Source organism: Malus sylvestris, chromosome 5, assembly GCF_916048215.2.
Source record: "Malus sylvestris chromosome 5, drMalSylv7.2, whole genome shotgun sequence".
NCBI lineage: Eukaryota > Viridiplantae > Streptophyta > Magnoliopsida > Rosales > Rosaceae > Malus > Malus sylvestris.
In genome coordinates this window covers 20,396,662-20,418,042 of record NC_062264.1, presented here as the reverse complement: position 1 = coordinate 20,418,042, position 21,381 = coordinate 20,396,662, and the positions used below count along the sequence as shown (strand labels likewise).

Sequence of the window (21,381 nt, the reverse complement as noted above, 5' to 3'; positions counted from 1 at the left end):
ATGTAGCACGGGCCCACCCCTCTACGCGCTGTCAGGAACGCGCGCCCACTTGCGCGTGTAACGACTCATCCCCAAAAATTGCGGTTTTTATAATTTTAAAATATGAAATTACAAAAATGCCCTTCGAGGTAAAGACATTGACTTTTGCTAACCGCCTTGTCGTGTCATGTAAGATCCATTTTCTTGGCGTATACTCGTAGTACTCTTCACTACGAATGCGTAGGCACAAAAAGAACGTAATTTGAAGTTATAACGAAGAAAATATTAACGTTTAAAGTTAGGGGCATTTTAGTAAATTTATCATTCACTTTAAAAGGCTTCAGATTTTCGGGAGCAATCTGATTGAGCCACATGCACAGTTGTGATAATGAGTGGATGAGAAAAATGAGAGAAATGGACGAAAGAGAAGGGGAGAAAAGGAGGGAAAATGAGGGAGGTTGGGCCAATGGGGGGAGAAAAAGAAATGGAACGAATCAGAAAGAGGGAAAGGAAGGAAAATGAGAGAGGAAGAAAAAGAGAGAAACAGGCTGACCCGTATACCCCCATCGAACCCGACCCGTACCACCACCTTTCTGATACTTTATCGTCAATTTTCCAACAATCCAAACCTCTCCACCCCTGCAAACTAACCATCATCTTCCCCTCTTCCATTTCCAACCAAATTTTATGGAGTTTAGCTTTGAATTCGTGAAGAACGAAACTCGTTGGTTCCGGAGGTGCCACGTCGGAAATGTGATGATCGTGAAGCTAACTTAGCCAATTACCACCATTAATGGACCCCCCTTAACCCCAGGAACAAAGCCTAAGCAATAGTTGAGGCGTCAGTGCTTGTTTGGAGTCGAATGAAGAACACCCAATTCAAGGGCTTCCTGTGGTTCGGGGGCGATTTGGGGTGTTTCCCAGTTGAATTGGACTTTGGCCCATGTATGAAAGTTGTCCCTCTCATTAAGATCTTCATTCCTATAAAATTTGGGAATTTTTTAAGTTATTCGATTTTCCAGCAAGTCGGGGCGGCTGGTAGCCACGTGCAGTGGTGCGTGCGACGACACGTGGGAGAAAAACCCGAGGTCCTTCCTTAGGTTTTCTGACCTATCGAATCCAAATTCGCCTTCCGTTTTCCCAAATTCTATCGTTGAGGTATAGTTTTACTAAAAGGTCTCTAATTGTGCTTAGGCGCGTTGGCGGGAAGCGACGTCATTCTCAATAGTTCGAGTGGCTTCTGGGCAATGGAAAACTTGTGAGTGGACCCTTTCTTAACTTACTTGTTTTTATAAAATGTTAGCCTAGCATGCATTCCATATTTGATGATTTGAATATAATTTATAATATGCTTTATGGACTTTTATAATTATGGTTTATGAAATAGTTTGATTTGTCAAAATTACGTTTTATTAAAGGTATTGAATTATTGGATTTGCATATATGGATTTCTATGATTTTCGAATACGATTTATATTACAATTTTACGGACATGAACTATTTTATGGATTTCATGAATATGATTTATCTTGGATTTATGAGATGAGGTTTGACCTAGCAAGCTCCAGATTTTGATACGAGTTTTGAAGACATGCTTTTAGTACTACCTAGTGGGTTATCATACAACACATCCGCACACCACAGGTATAGATGCCTATGGCCATAAGACACAAATGATGGAGGAGTGAGATATGATATCTTATATACCCCCAGCTTCACTGCCGAAAGCATTGTCAGACAGCTTTACTAGCCACGACTAATGTCGGTGTGGATGTATGCTATTTTATACACCTTCACCTTTGGGTGATGGACAGGTTATTTAGCTTCACCTTAGGGTGATGGACAGTTACTACCTTCGGGCGACTATGATACCCCTAGTTGGGGTGTCTCAGTGCGTGTTTCCCAAGCGACTGGCGTAAAAAAAAAAATTATGTCCTTGTCTGACATTATGCTGGCATCAGCCTGACGTCAGATGGGAGGGTTACCGGGTCAGTCCATTCTAGGCTGGGTAACTAGCTGGCCTCCACCTAAGCCCAGCTAATTGGATGGGGTGGAATGGTTTGTTTGTTTTTTTTTTTTTTTTTTTTTGGGGGGGTGGGGGGAATAGTATATGGGACTAGTCCACCCTAATTAAGGTTTCTAGGTTTTGCTCTATATAAATATAGCTTATAGTTTAGTATGAAAAGCAAATTAGACGTAGACTTTTGGAGTTCTGTAGCCATTTCGGCATTCTTATTTGTTTAATAATTTTCTTATTATTATAGTCTTATTCATCGTACACTCTGATATTCAACTATGTTGAAGTGTGCAGAAACCCAGCTAGACAACAATTTCCCCAAAATCCACCCGCACAACCACCCCCAACAACACAGCAGCGCCTACCCACCAACACCCAGAACCAACCCCAGTCCCAAATTTTGCAGGACCACCACGGCTCCCAACACCTCCACCCATCTAGGCCTCCTATGCATATAATTTCTAATCGTCAAATTCCAATTAATATGTCACACTATTGTGTGAAAGAGAAATAACATGAAGTGCACAAAGAACTCCAACCTTCTTTCAGAGAAATTAAAATGTAAATTTTCATTAACGATATCCCACGCGATGAGTTGGCCCTTGTATCTATTCATAATGGAATTTAGCCTCTTGTAAGTAGTCAACCTAAGCTTTAGCCGAGAGAGTGATTTGACTAACCTAGTTGGTAGTATGGATCGTCCCAGAAGACATTGTGGCCTTGGGACTGCAATGTTGAGTTGTTTTGCAAACTTAAGCATGGCATCAGTTGCCAAATCGTCCTCGTGTCCCTGAGCTGTATACTCTGTGCTGTACCATTTCATTTCATTTCCAAAAGTTGTGAACTTGTGATTGTAAACCAGGTTTGGTAGGCAGTGTTGTTGAGGATGTAGTTGGTGATAGCACAACCAAAAGGGAAATTTAGAGATTTGTGTTGAATGGAGATTGTTGCATTTGCCAGTGGTTCCCTTGTGTATCAATTGCTTGGATTCTCACATTGGAATTAATTTGTGTGTAACTTATTACTAATTGAGTTCAAGTGTTAATGTTTAACGTTTAATCTATTTGTATATCTAATGTTCGTAAACTCACATAAGTAATGCTTAGATCTTGATGAGGCTTCCACTGCTTTTCGATGAATGGTTGCAAGGAGATGCTACAACCCTTAACTCAACTGATGTGTTCTTGATATCAAATAAACAAAGTTTAAGGGTCAGCATCCTCACTCGGGTACATTTAGATTCACAATCAAAGGGCCTTAATAATATCTTCTCCCAATTTGGTGCATACAAGGAAGAATGGGGAGGAAATGTTGGAAAAATTAGGGTCTAGTTGCTATATTAAATCACTAGAAAATTAAGAAATAATTCATGCAATTATATATCAAAGTAATGCATACATATGAGTAACCAATGTTAAATGAACCTGACATAATGGATTAGAAAAACTTAGAAATAGAGTCAAGGCAAATGTCAGATATTTTGTTCTTAAAACAAGTTTACACCCCACTATGGTATTCATATTGATCAGTCATCGTCTTCCAAGATACAACGACCAAGTTCTTATAATAGTAGCATTCAAAATCACAAGGCTCCAATGGATCACGATTGTATTGAATACCCCCTCATATGGACTCAATGAAACTCTGCAAACTCTCTAACAATTAATAGTGCACCATATGAATGAATATGTGAATGCAAAAGTTGTTAAATGAGATTATAGGGGGGATTCCTTATGTATAGAATTTCATGTACTTTTTTGGAAAGCATGTGACTATTTATGAAAATCAAAATATGCAACTCTTTATTTGAATATTTCCACCAAACGACACTACTTCTAATTTCCATTCAACTAATAAATCAATATAATAATATTTTATTATTATTAAATTTTCTAACCATCCTCCACACAAATGGAAATTGACTCAACACTATGCGAATTACAATGTAGACACTAGAGAGAATTCAATTGCAAAAGTACTAAATCGGGATAGGTAGTTTTAGCTTTGAACCTTCTGTAGTGAATTACTATCGGATTTACTTAGCTAATCAATAAGCGCGATGTCTTAAATTGCTCAGCCGTTTGTGTAAACCAAGACAATAGTAATCACACAATACCCTTCTAGACATTTCATGGTTGCTTAGTTGTGTTCATTTCAGCCGTAAACAATTTCCAATTTTTCATGAGTGCTTTAGAGAATTAAGCCCCTAAGAAAATTCTCATAAAAGCGACCTATATATTCCTCACTCAAGATAGGTGACTTCTATTAAGAGTATCCTGCAATACCCTACTTGGACTTCTAAGTATTCCAAACCATCGGAATCATTAAAAGCATAAAGCTTAACCTAATCTCAATGGTAAACAACACTTCTATCAATTACGGGACATGGGTAGAGGTTATATCTCCAGTGTAAGTATTTCGCTGCATCAGATATTGCTTCGAGCGACTCACTGGTACAAGCTGTTGTGAATTTTCAAAAATACAGACACAGAGTCAAAATTCAAAGGGAAAGTGGGACGATTCCACCCTTTTTGGTATTTTCCTCCACAAATAGAATAAAGCAAAGCAGAGACACTGCCGGTCTCTCTGTGGCCTAGTGGCTTTGTGTTTCACATGAGGTCCACGAGGTCGTCAGTTCGACCGGCACAAGAAGAAGAAAAAAGAAGAAGAAAACTGTTGAAACAAAATGAGGTATTTTAAAATACCTCTGTTTTTGTACTCTCTTTTGCACCTTTCAGAGTGCTTACAAAGAGTAAGAAATTGGCATTGATAAGAGAAAATGTAGCAATTTTATTTACATTATTTTGCACATTTTATCCCCCAAATTTGGTGAAAGTCTTGTGTCGGAGTATCTAATCACGTCATACTTATACAGTATATCTCTTAACAATTTGGAAATCCTTGTATTTGAGCCCTATCCGAATCCATTTGGTTTGAGAAGTGCCCTAGGTACTTACGTAGGTTAAGATGACAATTTTAACCGTTAAACGTTATAACCATGAATAACCATCTGAATAGATTGGATTTGGGTATGAATTATGTATGGGGAAAACCGTGAATATTATTTGGTTATGGTTTTAGATATGGTTATAGGGGTCCCCAATCTATATCCGTACATGAATCCGAACTGAATAATAAATAATATTATTATGAAAAACTTTAACGAAAAGCTTTTGGTACTGTTCATTTTAATGAAAAACCATATTTTTACACTAAAAAGTCAATCCTGGTACTATTCATTTTACCCTTTATTCTTATCGTTAAAACTCAAAGTTTTCAAACCATTTTCATTAGTTTTTCTTATAATTATATATAATATTAAAGTATTATATAATATATGTACACACACACACATATATATATATGTATGTATGTATTCATTATTCACCGAATTCATTACCTTGAGAATACAAAATTGCATTGTGTGAGTTACATTTTGTGGCAAAGTTCAAAAGTTTTGATATGAATCAAAATTTATGAGAATTTAATGGTATTTATGGGAGATATCAAAGATCAACCAACATTATCAATGTTTAGCTTTAATTTTTATGCTCCACAAGATCGATTAATTAAATCATTTTATACATCAAATATTTAATGACGGAATTAATATTTACTAAATTATCATGCGTCAATTGAGCGAATGTATTTTTTATATTAACGAAAATGGATATAACTGTTAACCGATGGGGAATCCGTTATCCAGTGGGTATGGTTATGGATAATACCCGATGGTTAATTTGCGGTTATGGATATAGTTAATTTTCGTAGTTATGGATATGGTTAATTTTCGTGATTATGGAGATGGATATAGCATTTCTGTCCCCAAACCGATTTGTTGCCATCCCTACATAGGTAGCCTCAGTAATGAACAAATGTTTTGTCATTCATTACAAAAGAGAACAAACACTTTCGTGAGTAAATTTTAAGCAAAAACTAAAAAAAAAAAAAAATTAATCGCCGACCACATTATATGGTTTACAGATTATGATTTAAATAAATGATCTTCTTTGCATTATCCTACTAATAAACAAAAATGAACAGAACTCCCTAGTGAACAAAACTCAAACATTAACTTGAAGCTGCATTTGTTGCGGGGACTCGACAGATGGTGCCACATTCAAACCCGAAACCAAGGGGGAGTTTACGAAAGGATGAGTAATTTTGACTTCGTAATCGCCCTGGAAAAGGGAGGCTTCGAAGAAGCCATTAGCATCTGTCGTGACAAAAATTTCGTCAGAAGTTAAACCAAACTCATGTGAGAGCTTGTCAACAACATCACCGGTGGGCAAGTTCTTGAAATTGTTGTCCGTCAAACACATCCTGTAGCAGCCCCAAGGTTTCCATGCGGACCAAATCACAATGCCTTGAATCTGAGGGTGAGCATGCACTTCCCTAAGAATCTGCTCCAAGTATGATGCCTGCATATACAACCAAAAAACAAAAGCTTGCAAATCCACAAAATTGTGATTTTTATTTATATAATCAATACTTCCCTTCACATGTGACATAAATAAATTGCTCGCCCTGATATCATGTAAAATTTAATGTATCGAATGCAAAATCAATTATACAATGGGTGGAAACTGGAAAGGCGAAGTATTTTACCTGATCGGGACTACTTTCGACGTCCAACTCTGTAATCCAAATTGGCACCTTTGCAGCAGCAAGAGTATCAATAGAAGATCTTATGTACGGAATGTTAGGAGTCTTGAAATGTGACTCGAGGCCAATCGCCATCTTCACATTTTCGTTACCAGGAAACCCTTGTATGTCTCGCAGCTTCTGAAGGTACTTAGCCGGCGTCGAATCTTGATCTCCACTCTCCTCAATGGTATTGTAGTCATTCAAAAACAATGTGGTTGTTCCATCGGCTTTACTAGCCCAATTGTAAAATTCAGCTGAAGCATTTGCACCCATCTTACTCTCAAAGAAGTTAAAGTGCAAATTTTCGTTACAAACATCCCAAGCAATGACTTGTCCCTTGTATCTTCCCATGACAGAAGTGAGCCTCTTGTACGCAGCATCAGAGAATTGTCGGCCAGAGAGCGAGTTGAGCCAACTGGGCTGGTAATGAGGATCGTCCCAGAACACGTTGTGGCCTCGGACTGCAATCTTGTGTTGTTTTGCAAACTGAAGCAAGGCATCAGCGGCAGAGTAGTCCTCACGGCCCAAAGAAGGCTCCGTGCTGTACCATTTCATTTCATCTTCGAATGTCGTGACCGTGAAGGGCCTTGAAGTGAACCAGTTTTGGTAGGCCGTGTTGGTTAAGATGTTCTTGTTGATTGCGACACCGAAAGGGAAGCCTGCAGCCTTTTGTTGGATGGTTATTGTTGCATTTTCTAGTGGATTTGCTTGCTCATCGACTGCTTGAACTCTCACATTCGTCTTACGAATCTGTAAAAAGAGTATAGCTAGTTAATCTGTGCTTAATTAGCCTTGTTTAACGATTAATTATATGGCCTGATTAAACTCACCTTCTCAATGCTTTGTTGTTGATGAGAATACCACTGCTTCTCAGTGAATGGTTGTAAGGAGATGCTATCAACAAAGATTCCAACAGATGCGTTCTTGCTCTGAATTATTAATTTAACAATTGTCAGTTATAAGAGATTAACGTACTAATTCATTGTAACGTAAAAAAAATCAGTAAATGTCGTACAAATAGCTAAAACAAATACCTCAAAGTAGAGCTCGGCAGGACCCGTGGCATTGACAGTAAGGCCACCCTTGAGCATGGACCAGCAACCGGATTCGGCTACAATCGCACCAGCATGTACAAATACGCTATTTGTCTTGAAAATTGCTGTCACCGGAGCACTACCGCTACTCACTTGTATCCAAGCTGCACCAACACAAACCAGATATATTGTACAATTATCGACTGATTTATTAATTAACTAATAATTATATCATTAATCAGTAAAAAAGAGAGTAATAGGGTAAGTACCAGAGAAGGTGTAGAGCTTGTTTCTATGCAAGTAGGTCTTCTGAGAAATACTGTCATGTGGCTGGTTTCTACCATATGCCACAATGAATTTGTTGCCTTCTGAATATCGGTGTTGTATTTTTGCATTGCCGAAAGCAGACCATCCTTTCAGGCCATCATTAAGTTCCGAGTTTACAATGATTCCTCCACGATATTGTGGTTTGTGAGGCTTTGCCAAACACTGTAAACAAGAGGAACAAAAGAGGTCACAAATTTGTTAGATTTAATTGATATCTCTATGTAAACTTTACAAAACAATTGTTGGGAAACTTGCCTCAATACTGGCTGTGTAATCATAGGATAAGCAATTTACTTCAATCCCTGTAAAGCACAAAGCAATTGTTTAATTGTTCATCGTATTATGTTGTGATGAAATAAAATTAAAATACATAGGTAATGTTGTCAAGGTAATAATTTTGATATCGCTTAAATGCAAAATAAAAAATCCTCCTAGATAGCAGAATCAAACAATAGCAGTACTGTTTTGCCTTGAGGCACAAGTTATGGCTCATCAGCGTCAATATAGCAGTATTGTTCCCTTGCTTAGGGCGACTTATAGGTGTCTTGGCCTCGATTGTGCCTTTTAGATGTAACTGGCTGTATAAAATTGGGGATAGGGAAGTTATTCTCCCCAGAAGGCTTAGTCGATGGGCCCCACCAAACGAATTCAACATTAACACCAAAATTAACGATAATGAGAGACCGTGCCAATAAGCGTTTAATCTTCATTCTGAAGCTTTACACAAGCTCAAAGTCAATTTTTCATAACAAGATGACAGAAATACAAAGCAAACCTGCAAAAGCGAAAGCCCATAACAACACAAGCAGAATGTTTTTGCCCCGAATCTTCATTGTAGGTCGATTGCTAGTTCAAAAACCGACGAACAGATCAGAAAGGCAGAGAGAGAGAGAGAGAGAGAGAGAGAGAGAGAGAGAGAGAACGCTGTAGAGTGAGAAGCAGTGGCCTGAGTTGAAGCAAATCATGCGTTGTAATTTATAGGGAGGTGAATGCTGCTCGGTACATGCCCAGATTCTATATAAAGTTGGGATTTTGTAGTATAATAACAAAAATAATTAATTATTCCAATCGTTTTGGCAAGTTTACAATTTTCTTTCCGCTTTTACACTGTATTAATTTGGGAAAGAATCGTGATTCTTATTTTCCGTCTTTAATGTCTCAACCCATGTCGCCTTAGGATTTTATTTATGTATTCTCTTTAAATTGTAGGATTACTAGAAGGATAATGCTATTAATATAAGTCATGGTCTAGTGATATTCATTTTCACTTATAAGTAAAAAGTCTTATGTGTTGCAGTCATATTTAGAATAGAAATGTGATTGTGTAAATCCTAGAGAATCTAGGAATGTATCATATATTCCTATTAGGATTAGATTACCTATTAAATTTTGTAATCCTAAGGGAAAGGTTTTATCCTTCCTACTATTATAAATAAAGGCACAATTGGGTGAATCAAGCACACCTCACAATTAAATCAATCTCTCTTCTCTCTAATAGTGGCCGGCCCCCTCTCTCTCTCTCTAAATCCTAAATCGTTCAATCAAATAGGCCTACAATACGTTATCAGCACGCTCTTGCCAAAAGCTGAGGAATTGACACATCATTGGAGGAGGTCATCATCCACCAAATTCAAAGGCTTATTCGTTTTCTGCTAATCAAGTACACTTTTAATAAAAGAAGATATTTGAAACGTCCACGAAGCATGAAAACATTCCTCATGATGCATGAACCCCTATATGTTTATATTTTCCTTTCGATATATATATTGCATATGTTCATATATTTGTCAATATATATATATATATATATATATATATATATTTGTTTCATGCATCGCACAATTAAATTGTTATGTGGAATTTGTGAGTCAAAATATAAAATTAAATTATAAGCAAATTTGGGTTTTTCTAAAACCCTAGGTTTGAAAATTGGGTATGTTTTTTGTCTCACCGTGGGATGGCATCACCCTCTTTGGACTACCTGCGTAGCCCCTGTAGGGCTTGCTGCTCCACAACCATTGGCCTGGAGCCCTAGTTTCTGGTCCACAGCCCGCAAACCTAGCTTGTTGGGCCCCTTATGTCACGGCATGCCTCATCAACAGCCAGCACATGCGCTGGGCTTAGCTTCCCATGCCCATGACCCAGGTCCCAACCTTCGCTAGCCTTTCCCACGTGCTCGCCCACAAGCCAGCGTGTGCTGGGTTTGTTTCCATGCCCCCCTCATGGTCTAATTTCGAAACCCAGCTTGCGGTTGGGGTTTCCTCCCTTCACCGTGGCTTGCAGACCACCCCAAGGTTTTTTTTGGGCCTCGCCTTATGCTTAAGGCACCCATACCCATGCCCTTACCCACGACACCAAGCCCAAAATTATTTTGGGGCTATATTTTCAATCCAATAATATTATTTTAATATTATTTAGCTTCTACAATCGACCCCATGTGGCCCTGATTTATTGAATTAATTAATGACCTGCAGTCCATTAATCTGATAATGAATCCAAAATTATTAACCTGAAGATCACTTTTGGACATTAACGATTCAATAATTTATTTTTATACTTTGAATCGTCACATACTTTCGTAGTAACAAAGCTCTCATACTTGAGTTCCTGAAAAACCTCAAATCCACTACACTTAGTTAGTATATTGCATTCTGTGTTTCTTGCAGGAACCTCTCATTATGAACTAATTGTTCATAAAACTAAATTGAACCTGTAGTTTCAAATTTAGTGTCTTTGAAACCCGAAGTTTTCATTCAAAACATACCACATGAAAGTAGTTTTCATGCATAAATTAAACCACTACATGTCTATAGAACTTGTATGTTCTACGATATATGTCTATAGCTTACCATATGACTAATCACGTTTTCTCCCTCCGTTTTAGGGCATGTCGAACTTGAACAAGCTCGATTTCTCCGCTCTAGAAGTCTCTAGAAGAAACTATCTGAAGTGGGTTCAAGACGTGAAGCTCCATCTCACTGCAAAGGGTATTAGAGCCACCATCGAGGCACCTATTGCCGACAAACCTGTTGACGAAGCTCAGAAAGCTATTACAATGATCTTCATCCGAAGACATATTTATGATGCACTGCAGACTGAGTATCTCGCTGAGAAGGACCCACGCACCCTCTGGCTTGCTCTAGCCAACTGTTTCGATCACCAGAAAGACATATACTTGCCTAAAGCAAGACATGACTGGCATCATCTTCACTTCTAGGACTTCAAGTCTGTGAATAAATACAACTCTGAAGTTCGTAGAATCCGTTCTCTGTTGAAATTCTACAAAGTGGAACTAACCGAATCATATCTCTTGGAAAATACTTATTCGACCTTCCATGCCACCAATATTGTCCTGCAGTAACAATACAGGGCACAGAAATTCACCAAGTTTTCAGATTTGATCTTTGTTTTACTTCTCACTGAAAAGCAGAACCAACTTTTGATGAAGAATCATCAAGCTCGAACTTCGCGGTTGAAGCGCATGCGACCTATTCTAGCACCTATAAATGACGAAAGAACCGTCGTGGCCGCGGCAATGGGCGGCAAGCCCAAACATGGGTCCAAGGTCAATAGAGTGCCGCACCTAAGAGAAGAAATGTGACTCAGCAGCGACCACTACTCACCCCTAAGGTTCCAAACTTCAAGAACAAGGGCAAAGCTCCCGTTCAGGCTGCTTCTACTGAACTAGACATGTGTTATTGTTGTGGATCAAAGGATCATTGGTCACGCGTATGCCGAGTTTTCCCTGAGGCTATTACCAAGTATCATTCCCGTTGTCAATCTAACTTTGCACATATGGATCATCCGGAAGATGCAACTACATCAATGAGGATGTCGGATTTCCAGAAGGTGTCAACTCCTATGGATGAATAAAATAGACATGTATTTAGGGTGTTTACCCCTAGTGGCCGAACCCACTAGGAATGGCTGGCCCTACCCCCCCTATTTTGCTAGGTTTATGGTTTAATTTTGAACAATTTTTCTAAGTATTTGGAATAATTTGTTTGGTTTTGGTTTGTTTTGAATTATGGATTGTTATTTGAATGGATATTATTTTCTCGAATTGTTTAATTAAATGAATGGACTTATATTTATACATGTGACCAATTCAATCAATTTATTTTTAGGTATGTCTAGTGGGGAAGTTAGTTGTCTGGCAGATAGTGCAACCACGCATATCATCTTGTGTGAATGACATTATTTTACTAACTTCATACCCAAGAAAGGTCCTTTAACAACTCTCTCAGGCTCATCCAACCTGATTGAAGGATACGGAAAGGCATGTATCATGTTGTCTAATTTAATGGTACAATTCTGACCATTAAGGAGGCACTATATTCTCCACGTTCTGGAAAAACGTTGTTGAGTTTTAGAGATATTCGAGATAATCAATATCATCTTGAAACCACTGAAGATCATGGTTCTAAATTTCTTTGTATCACTTCGTATGAATATGGCCAGAAGCATATTCACGAGAAATTGGAACGCTTGCCGAGTGGGTTGTACATCACAACCATTCGCGGAATAGAAGCCCACAGTGTGGCCGACCCTATGCCTGAGTTCCCGGACACTTTGTTGCTTTGGCATGATTGTATGGGACATCCTAAACTTGACATGATGCGCCGTATCCTCAAATCTTCACACGGACATAAGTTACATCCATATGTTGGACTCCTACCATGCAAAGCGTGTTCTTTAGGGAAGTTGAATACTCAACCCTCATATACAAAGATTATTCACAACCCCCCTAAATTTCTTCAGATGATTCAAGGGGACATTTGTGGACCTATCCAACCAACCGGCGAACCATTCAAATACTTTATGGTGTTGGTTAATGCATCGACATGATGGTCACATGTTTGCTTGTTGTCCACACGCAACGCCGTGTTTGCTAAACTCCTAGCTCAAATCATTAAGTTAAGGGCTCACCACCCTGATTATCTGATCAAGTTGATTTGACTGGATAATGCTAGAGAGTTTACGTCACAGACTTTTGACGATTATTGCATGTCAGTAAGGATAAATGTGGAACATCTTGTACCCCATGTTCACACCCAAAACGGCTTGGCAGAAGCTTTTATAAAGCGCCTTCAATTAATAGCTCGGACTTTGGTTATGAGAACCAAACTGCCGGTATCTGCCTGGGGTTATGCAATATTGCACCCAGCTATGTTGGTCCGCCTGAGGCCCACCACTACCCAACCACATTCATAGTTATAGTTGGTCACTGGATACGAGCCTGACGTCTCGCACTAACGGGTGTTTGGGTGCACCATTTATGTGCCAATAGCGCCACCGCTACGTACCAAAATGGGTCCTCAGAGAAAAATAAGAATCTATGTCGGCTATGATTCGCATCAATTGTTCGCTACTTAGAACCCTTGACAAGATATCTCTTTACCGCACGTTTTGTGGATTGTCACTTTGATGAGATAGTCTTCCCTGATAGAAGTATTACAGGTTCACAAACTAATCATGAACATCACCTACATCATATTACTACTAGTAGCTAGTTAGTATTGTTAGAGTTAGTTTTGTGACCAGTTGTTGCTAAGTTAAAGTGCTGAGTCAGTACTCATTTGATGTATGTATAATTACTGTCTCGATGTATGATTTTGATTAATCAAAATGAAAGATTCAGTTTTTTCACTTTCTATCATGGTATCCCTTGCTGGTGTCTAACAACGCGTCGATCCTACGCTTCCCCTTTCTTATACTTTATTTTATTTTCTCACATTTTCTCGTCTCCCAAATAGATCTCTGCTTCTCTAATTCTTCCATTTCTACTGCAGTTCATCTGATTCCTCTCATGACGACAACTCTGAATTCTCCTAATTCTTCTTCTTCGAGAAATTCTTCTGGTAATACTCATCACAATGAGGTCTCCAATCCTTCGATTGTTTCTCTCGGATCGATTACTATTTAGAATATTAGGGGCATGGTACCGACGAAGCTTAACCGTCACAATTTCATCACCTGGAGCAGCATCTTTCTTCCTATTTTGAATAGATTCAAGCTTTTAGGGCTTGTAAATGGCAAAGATCCATGTCCTCCTCAATTTGTTCTTGATTCAGCTAGATCTCGAGTTCTCAACGCTGCTTATGAACTATGGTGTGAGTGAGATCAAATCCTGATGATTTGGATTCATTCTACTCTATCTAAAGATCTGCTACCTTTGAAGGTTGGTATGGAGGATTCTCGATCTCTCTGGCAATCTCTCAAGCGTTGATTCGCTGGTGCTTCGCGCACACATGTTCATAGCCTTCGCTCCAAGATTCAAACAATTCAGAAAAGTGATTTTTCTATGACTAACTATCTTAACTCAATCAAGGTTATCTTCGATATACTTGCCGCAACCAGTGAACCAATCTCTGAATCAGATCTGATAGCCTACATACTTTCTGGTTTACCTGATGATTACGTGTCATTTATTTACTCCATTAAGACCAGACTTGAACCTGTGCTTGCTAATAAGCTTCATGGCCTGCTATTGAGTAAGGAGATTTCGCTTCAAAAACACAAATCACGAGCTTCTTCGTCTTTTTCTTCTGATCCCTTTCATGCTTACACTGCTCAACAAGCTTCATCTGGTACGAATTCTTTCAAAGGTAATTCTCGTACTCGATTTTCGAATCAAAATTGACTTAATCAGTCAGCTGGTCGTAGATTTGGTCCCAATCGTAATAATAATACCTATGGTGGTGTACTTGGTACTGCTCCTACGAATTTTGGTCAGAATTCTGGATTTCAACATCTTGGTCAATCTTCTTGTCTCGGGTCGACCAAAATAGTGCCAATTGTGTTTACAATTTGGACACTTTGCTTCTACCTGCCGTTATCTCTTTCAGTTTGCTTCTGGTATGGCTATTGGCATGAATTTTTTTGCTGCACCTCCTACGGCAATGTCTGATATGACATCCTCTACATCAAGCTATTGGCTCACAGATAGTAGCGTTTCACATCATGTCACACCTAATCCTGCTTCATTGAACTCAGCTATACCTTATTCTGGCACTGAACAGCTCTTTGTTGGTGATGGTAAAGGTCTGTTTATTTCTCATATTGGTTCTGCATTATTACATACATCTAATGCTACTTTTTGATTGAATGATGTGTTACTAGTTCCTAAGGCATCACATAACTTGTTATCTGTTTACAAGTTTGTTACTGATAACGCATGTTCACTAACATTTGATCATTTGGGATTCTATATAAAGGACCTAAGAACTGGGAGGATGTTTTTTCAGGGCCCTAGTGAAGGTGGCCTCTATCCTTTCTATTGGACGGCCTCTAATGGTGTTTCTGGTATCACCATTTCTCCTACAACCCTCATGATTGCTAAAGCTGATGTTAATGTCTGGCATAAACGTTTAGGTCATCCCTATAGTGCTATTGTCACTAGTATTGTGCATAAGAACAAACTGCCAATTGTTGGTCCTATTAGTACACTTTCAGGTTATTCTGCTTGTCATATAGGCAAAGCTTCTCGTTTACCATTTACTAATCTTCCTTGTACATCCACTAGGCCACTTCAACTGATTCACTCTGATGTATGGGGCCCATCCCCCATAGTGTCTTGTACTGGTTACAAATTTTATGTGATCTTTGTGGATGATTTCTCGAAGTATTGCTAGTTTTATCCTCTATATCACAAGTCTGATGTATGTTCAGTTTTTCAACTATTTACTGCTAAGGTTCAGAACTTGTTTGATTCCAAAATAAAGTGCTTCAGATCAGATTCAGGGGGTGAGTTTTTGAGTAAAAGCTTTCAATCTTTTCTAAATGCCCATAGAATTATTCATCAGTTGAGTTGTCCCCATACTCCTGAACAAAACAGTTGTGCTGAAAGAAAGCATTGTCACATAGTAGAAATGGGCAGAACTCTTTTATCTCAAACATCGATTTTCGGTTAAAGCCTTTCAGACTGCAGTCTAGCTTATTAACCGGCTCCCATATCAGTTTTCTCATATTTCTCCTTGGCAACAATTGTTTAAAGCTCCTCCTAAATATCATACTCTCAAGGTTTTTGGATGTGCATGTTATCCATGGTTAAAACCTTATGCCCAAGATAAGTTGGATGTGAAGAGTAAACTTTGTGTTTTCATGGGATACAGTTTAAACCATAATGGTTATCGATGTCTAGATCCTTCTACCAATAGACTTTATATTTCTAGGCATGTCACCTTTGATGAATCTATCTTTCCCTACCAAACATTCCCAACCACTACATTTTCCTCTTCACCCATCCCTTCACCTTCACATTCACCTTCACACTCATTTTCTCTTACAATTCCTGTTTCTCATCATTTACCTCTAGCTACTGCTCCTTTACTCTCCTCACCTACATCTTCTAATTCCCCTTCCTCTTCTTATACACCATATATATCTCCTCATCCCCCATCCCCTACATTTCTTTTACCAACCTCTTCCATCGAAACAAATGCCTCTGCCTAACATTCAAACTTACATCCCATGGTTACTAGGTCAAAAGCTGGCATTTTTAAACCAAAAGTGTTTACAGCTACCAAACATCCTCTGTAAGTTTCTACTAATTCCCTTACTACTCTCCCTTCACCACCATCCACTTATCTTCAAGCTTTATATAATACTAAAACCTAGGAGTTGGTTCCACCCAGTCCTCATTACAATTTGGTAGGTTGTAAATGGGTGTTTTGACTTAAACATAAACCTGATGGTACCATAGTTGTTGTAAAGGGTTTTCATCAACAAGAAGGGGTGGATTTTTTTGAAACTTTTTCTCCGGTTGCCAAACCAACAACTATCAGGATTTTATTTTCTTTGGCAGTTCATTATGATTGGTTTATTCATCAACTTGATGTGAGTAATGCATTTTTACACGGGCATCTCAAGGAAGGTGTATATATGCAGCAACCTCCTGGCTTCGTTGACAGTAAAAGACCTAATTTTGTCTGTAAGCTACGAAGATCTTTATATGGCCTTAATTTATGTGGATGATATTATCATCACTGACAGTTCTACTTCTCTTTGTCAACAAATTATTCAACAGCTTGGTAATTTGTTTCCAGTCAAAGATTTAGGTGATGTTCATTTTTTTCTAGGTATTGATGTCCACAGATTAGACAAAGGTTTGTTTATGGTGCAATCTAAGTATGCTTTGGATCTTTTGAAGAAAACTGATATGTTGGCTGCTAAACCTTGTGATTGGTTCTACAAAATTAGATCATTCAAGGACTTTTTTATCTATCTTTCACAATACAGGTCTATTGTTGGTGCTCTGCAGTACCTAACTTGTACACGGCCAGATCTTTCCTTTGCTGTAAACTTAGTTTGCCAATATATGCATGCACCTAGAGATATTCATTTTACTGCTGTTAAACATATTTTGAGATACCTAAAAGGAACTGTGGATTCCGAAGTATGGTTTACTAAGGGTACTCAGGTTCTCACTGCTTGGAGTGATGCAGAATAGGTTGGCTACCCAGTTGATCGTCACTCTACAAGTGGCTATTGTGTTTTTCTGGGTCAAAACTTAATTTCATGGAGTGCTAAAAAGCAAAGTACAGTGGCCAGATCCTCTACTGAAGCAGAGTATCGCTTTCTAGCTAATACAGCATCTGAAATTACTTGGATTTGCAAAATACTTAGAGATCTTCATTTTCCTCTTCTCCGAACTCTGATTGTGTTTTGTGACAATAAAAGTGCCATTGCACTGGCCTCAAATCCCGTGTTCCATGCTAGGAAAAAACATGTCGAAATCGATTACCATTTTATTCGTAAAAAGGTTTTTCTTGGTCATATTGGGGTTCAATATTTTCCTATCATACTGCAGATTGCTGATATTTTTACTAAATCTTTACCCATGCATAGGTTTCATCTTCTTCGAAGCAAGCTTTCAGTGCATGCTACTCCCTTCAGCTTGAGGGGGTGTGATAGAAGTACTGCAGGTTCACAAACTAATCATGAACATCACCTACATCAGATTACTACTGGTAGCTAGTTAGTATTGTTAGAGTTAGTTTTATGACCAGCTGATGCTAACGTAAAGTGTTGAGTCAGCACTCATTTGATGTATGTAAAAATACTCTCTCGATGTATGATTCTAATTAATCAAAATGAAAGATTCAGTTTTTTCACTTTCTATCGATCCTGTCGTCACGGCAAGATAAGCATGCTAACGTTCACGTAGAACGTCACGGATTGTTGTGGTATGCTCCCACTATGTCTCATTTAGATCCTTGCACTGTCAGTCTGACACTGAGGTGCATTGAATTATAGATCTTCAAAGCATTGCTCAAAGCATGCCAGATGCTTTTAATGATCTAGCAAAGGTGACAAGATCACATATACCCCCTGCAAACACACCTGCAAGGATAGATGTACCCTGCGTACGTCAACAACCCGTCTGGGAAGGTCGGACTGTCCCCGAAGATGGGGAAGTCGCACCCTCCACGCGGCAAGGTACATTGGCGGCTTGCCAATCATCTGTTCCAACCCTAAAGCGTGGTAGACCCCTCAGTTCAAAGGATTCACAACCCTGGAAAAGGAAAATTGCACCAACTAGTGACCTTAGTTTGAATCCAACCATCGCTCACTCATCTGTTCCAACACATGAGGTTATTCTAGATTACGGTGATGCTTCAAACGAAACATGCAAGCCTCCTGAGAATCGTGAGATTTCGATCCACTACACATTATTGGATGAGGTTTGGAATAGGAATGAGATGATCGTCGATGATACATTCTCGTACTCAGTAGCTACTGATATCATGCTTAGTGATGACATTGAACCACGTTCCGTCGATGAATGCTGACGTAGAACCGATTGGTCAAACTAGAAACAAGCAATCCAAGTCGAACTCAATTTGCTCGCGAAACATAAGGTATTTGGACCTATCGTTCCTACACCACCACGCGTGAAGCCCGTTGGCTACAAGTGGGTTTTCGTGAGGAAACGTAATAAGAAGAATGAAATAATGCGATACAAAGCAAGCCTCGTAGCACAAGGCTTTTCTCAGCGCCCAGGGATTGATTACGAGGAGACGTATTCCCCCGTAATGGACGTTATAACGTTCCGCTACCTATTTAATTTGGTAGTTTTCGAAAAACTGAATATGCAGCTTATGGACGTGGTAACTGCATATCTCTATGAGGATCTAGATACGAAAATTTATATGAAAGTTCCAGAAGGACTTCCATTGACTTGCTCAAATAGTTCTAGACTCGCGATCACCCGTTGTGTCGATGACTTCATCAACTATTCTACCTTATCTGCTGAAGATCTGATGCAATTGTTTGTTGAGTATTTACACACTCAAGAGGGAGTGTTGCAGTCATATTTAGAATAGGAATGTGATTGTGTAAATCCTAGGGAATCTGGGAATGTATCTTATATTCCTATTAGGATTAGATTACCTATTAAATGTTGTAATCCTAAAGGGAAAGGTTTTCCCCTTCCTACTACTATAAATAAAGGCATAATGGGGTGAATCAAACACACCTCACAGTTAAATCAATCTCTATTCTCTCTAATAGTGGCCGGCCCTCTCTCTCTCTCTACACCCTAGATCGTTCAATCAAATAAGCCTACAACATTATGTTCGATTTTCAGCAAAGATAAATTCAAACCAAATTATTATGGCTAATCCATTGTGATGTTTAGTCTCCCACCCCCTTAGTATAAATAATATCGAATGTATTAAAAACAAACGATGAATATAAACCTATCAGTAGTGAAGATCCACATGGCTTAGGGATTGATGTCGTGTTTACTAAATTGTAACAAGGAAAATCATGAATTGAGACGGGAAATAAGGATTGGGTATGGGATCATTTAGTGCTTATTTAATCTAATTTTGGATTTTCCAAGTGTGGGAGGGATTTTTTAGTGTGATCGGTATACGGAGTGGTACATCACTTGTCATTATACAAATGGTAGAATATGTGTGCTAAAAAGTTAATCACTTAAAAAATAAAATTTCTCACAACTTCTATTAAAACACGTGGTGTACCACGTGTGTTCTCGTCACAATTAAAAATTTCTCCAAGTGTGGAATTGTGAACTTTAATATGGAGCATGAACACTTTTTTTTTTTCTTTATCGTACATGTATTAGTTTGTAAGCGGAGCATTAAACTGATTGGCTGTATGAAGGATAAGTCAAGTGGGTGAGAGATTTATTATCAAATTAAGGTCAAATTAAACATGCTCCTAGGACCTTAGGTGAGTAGGGCATTCCCCACCCCCAATGATGGGTGGGGAGGAAATTACCTTGTGAAAGTAAATACATGGGAAATAAGGCAGTTAGAATTATTATAATGCCCATATTGTAGGGAATCCAAGATTCAAACAATTTCAAGTCCTCTCGTTGCATGTAAGTAAAGACATCTTCATTTTGGGATTAGAGTTTAAACTTTATATTTAGATTGTTATTGGTACTCAAAAATATTCATGAAAATCCAACTCCTTTATCTTCTACTTATTCATGTGTGAAAATGCATGATAACATTTTTATCAGCGTAAATAACAACGATACTCTTTTAGATGTTATTGGTATTGACAAAAGCCAACAATAGTATTATCTTCTATCTATTCGTGTATGAAAAAGTGTATATTAAATTTTTATCAGTGTAAATAACAACAATCTCTCTTTTAGATTTTATCATTGTAAATAACAACAATCCCCCGTTCTTTTAATGAAGTTGGTTTAGTTAACAACTCTAAACTTAACTGTAGGAGTGTATGTTCTTAAGCAATAAGGCTCCACATGTTATAAATTTCCTTTTCTGTGTACATCAACATGTCTAGATCCATCAAAGATACTAACTTAAATATGGAAAAACTACCGACATTCCCACACATTGCCACATTTAAGCAAAACTCAAAGCCACAAATACTATCATAACCAAAACTCTAAAGTAACTCATAACTCTAAACTCTAACTGCCACTCCACATTATTGAAGTCACAGTACCGTCATAGAATTCATCGCATCTCGCGATAACAAACGAACATAAACCTTGATTTGAGTAGTTGGAAAAATAGCAAAATTTTATGAACAATCACTTATTAAGGCGTTGTTAATTAGCATAAGTCTAAACAAATAGTTTAATAACTAACATGTAGTGAGTTTCGTTCCTGCCATATACGCCATGCAGCAACCAGGAGTCAGAACTCTCTCTTGTCAATTATGGAGAGGATCGGCTTTAAATCCATTGGAGATGCATTGCAAGTTGCAGGCTATACAAGAGTTTTAAAAATGGCACGGGTGGAAGCATAAACCGAGCCCTGGTAACGCGCAAAAATGGAAGGCACCTGCTATGGGCTGTGACAAGTGCAATATCGATGGGGCTTGGGGTAAGCAACGGGGTCTGGGAGGTGTTGGGATGGTCGTACGAAA

The 21,381-nt window shown here is 38.5% G+C and overlaps 1 protein-coding gene across 1 annotated transcript; it reads right to left on the bottom strand.

Moving 5' to 3' along the window:
* Window positions 1-6,006: 6,006 nt before the first annotated feature.
* Window positions 6,007-8,895, bottom strand: LOC126624494 (endo-1,4-beta-xylanase 5-like). Its single transcript, XM_050293557.1, has 7 exons — window positions 8,780-8,895; window positions 8,260-8,306; window positions 7,947-8,166; window positions 7,678-7,841; window positions 7,474-7,572; window positions 6,605-7,393; window positions 6,007-6,417 (listed from the first exon to the last, which is right to left on the bottom strand). Exons 1-7 carry the CDS (start codon window positions 8,835-8,837, stop codon window positions 6,061-6,063), a joined length of 1,734 nt encoding a protein of 577 aa, XP_050149514.1. The 5' UTR covers window positions 8,838-8,895; the 3' UTR covers window positions 6,007-6,060.
* Window positions 8,896-21,381: the final 12,486 nt, after the last annotated feature.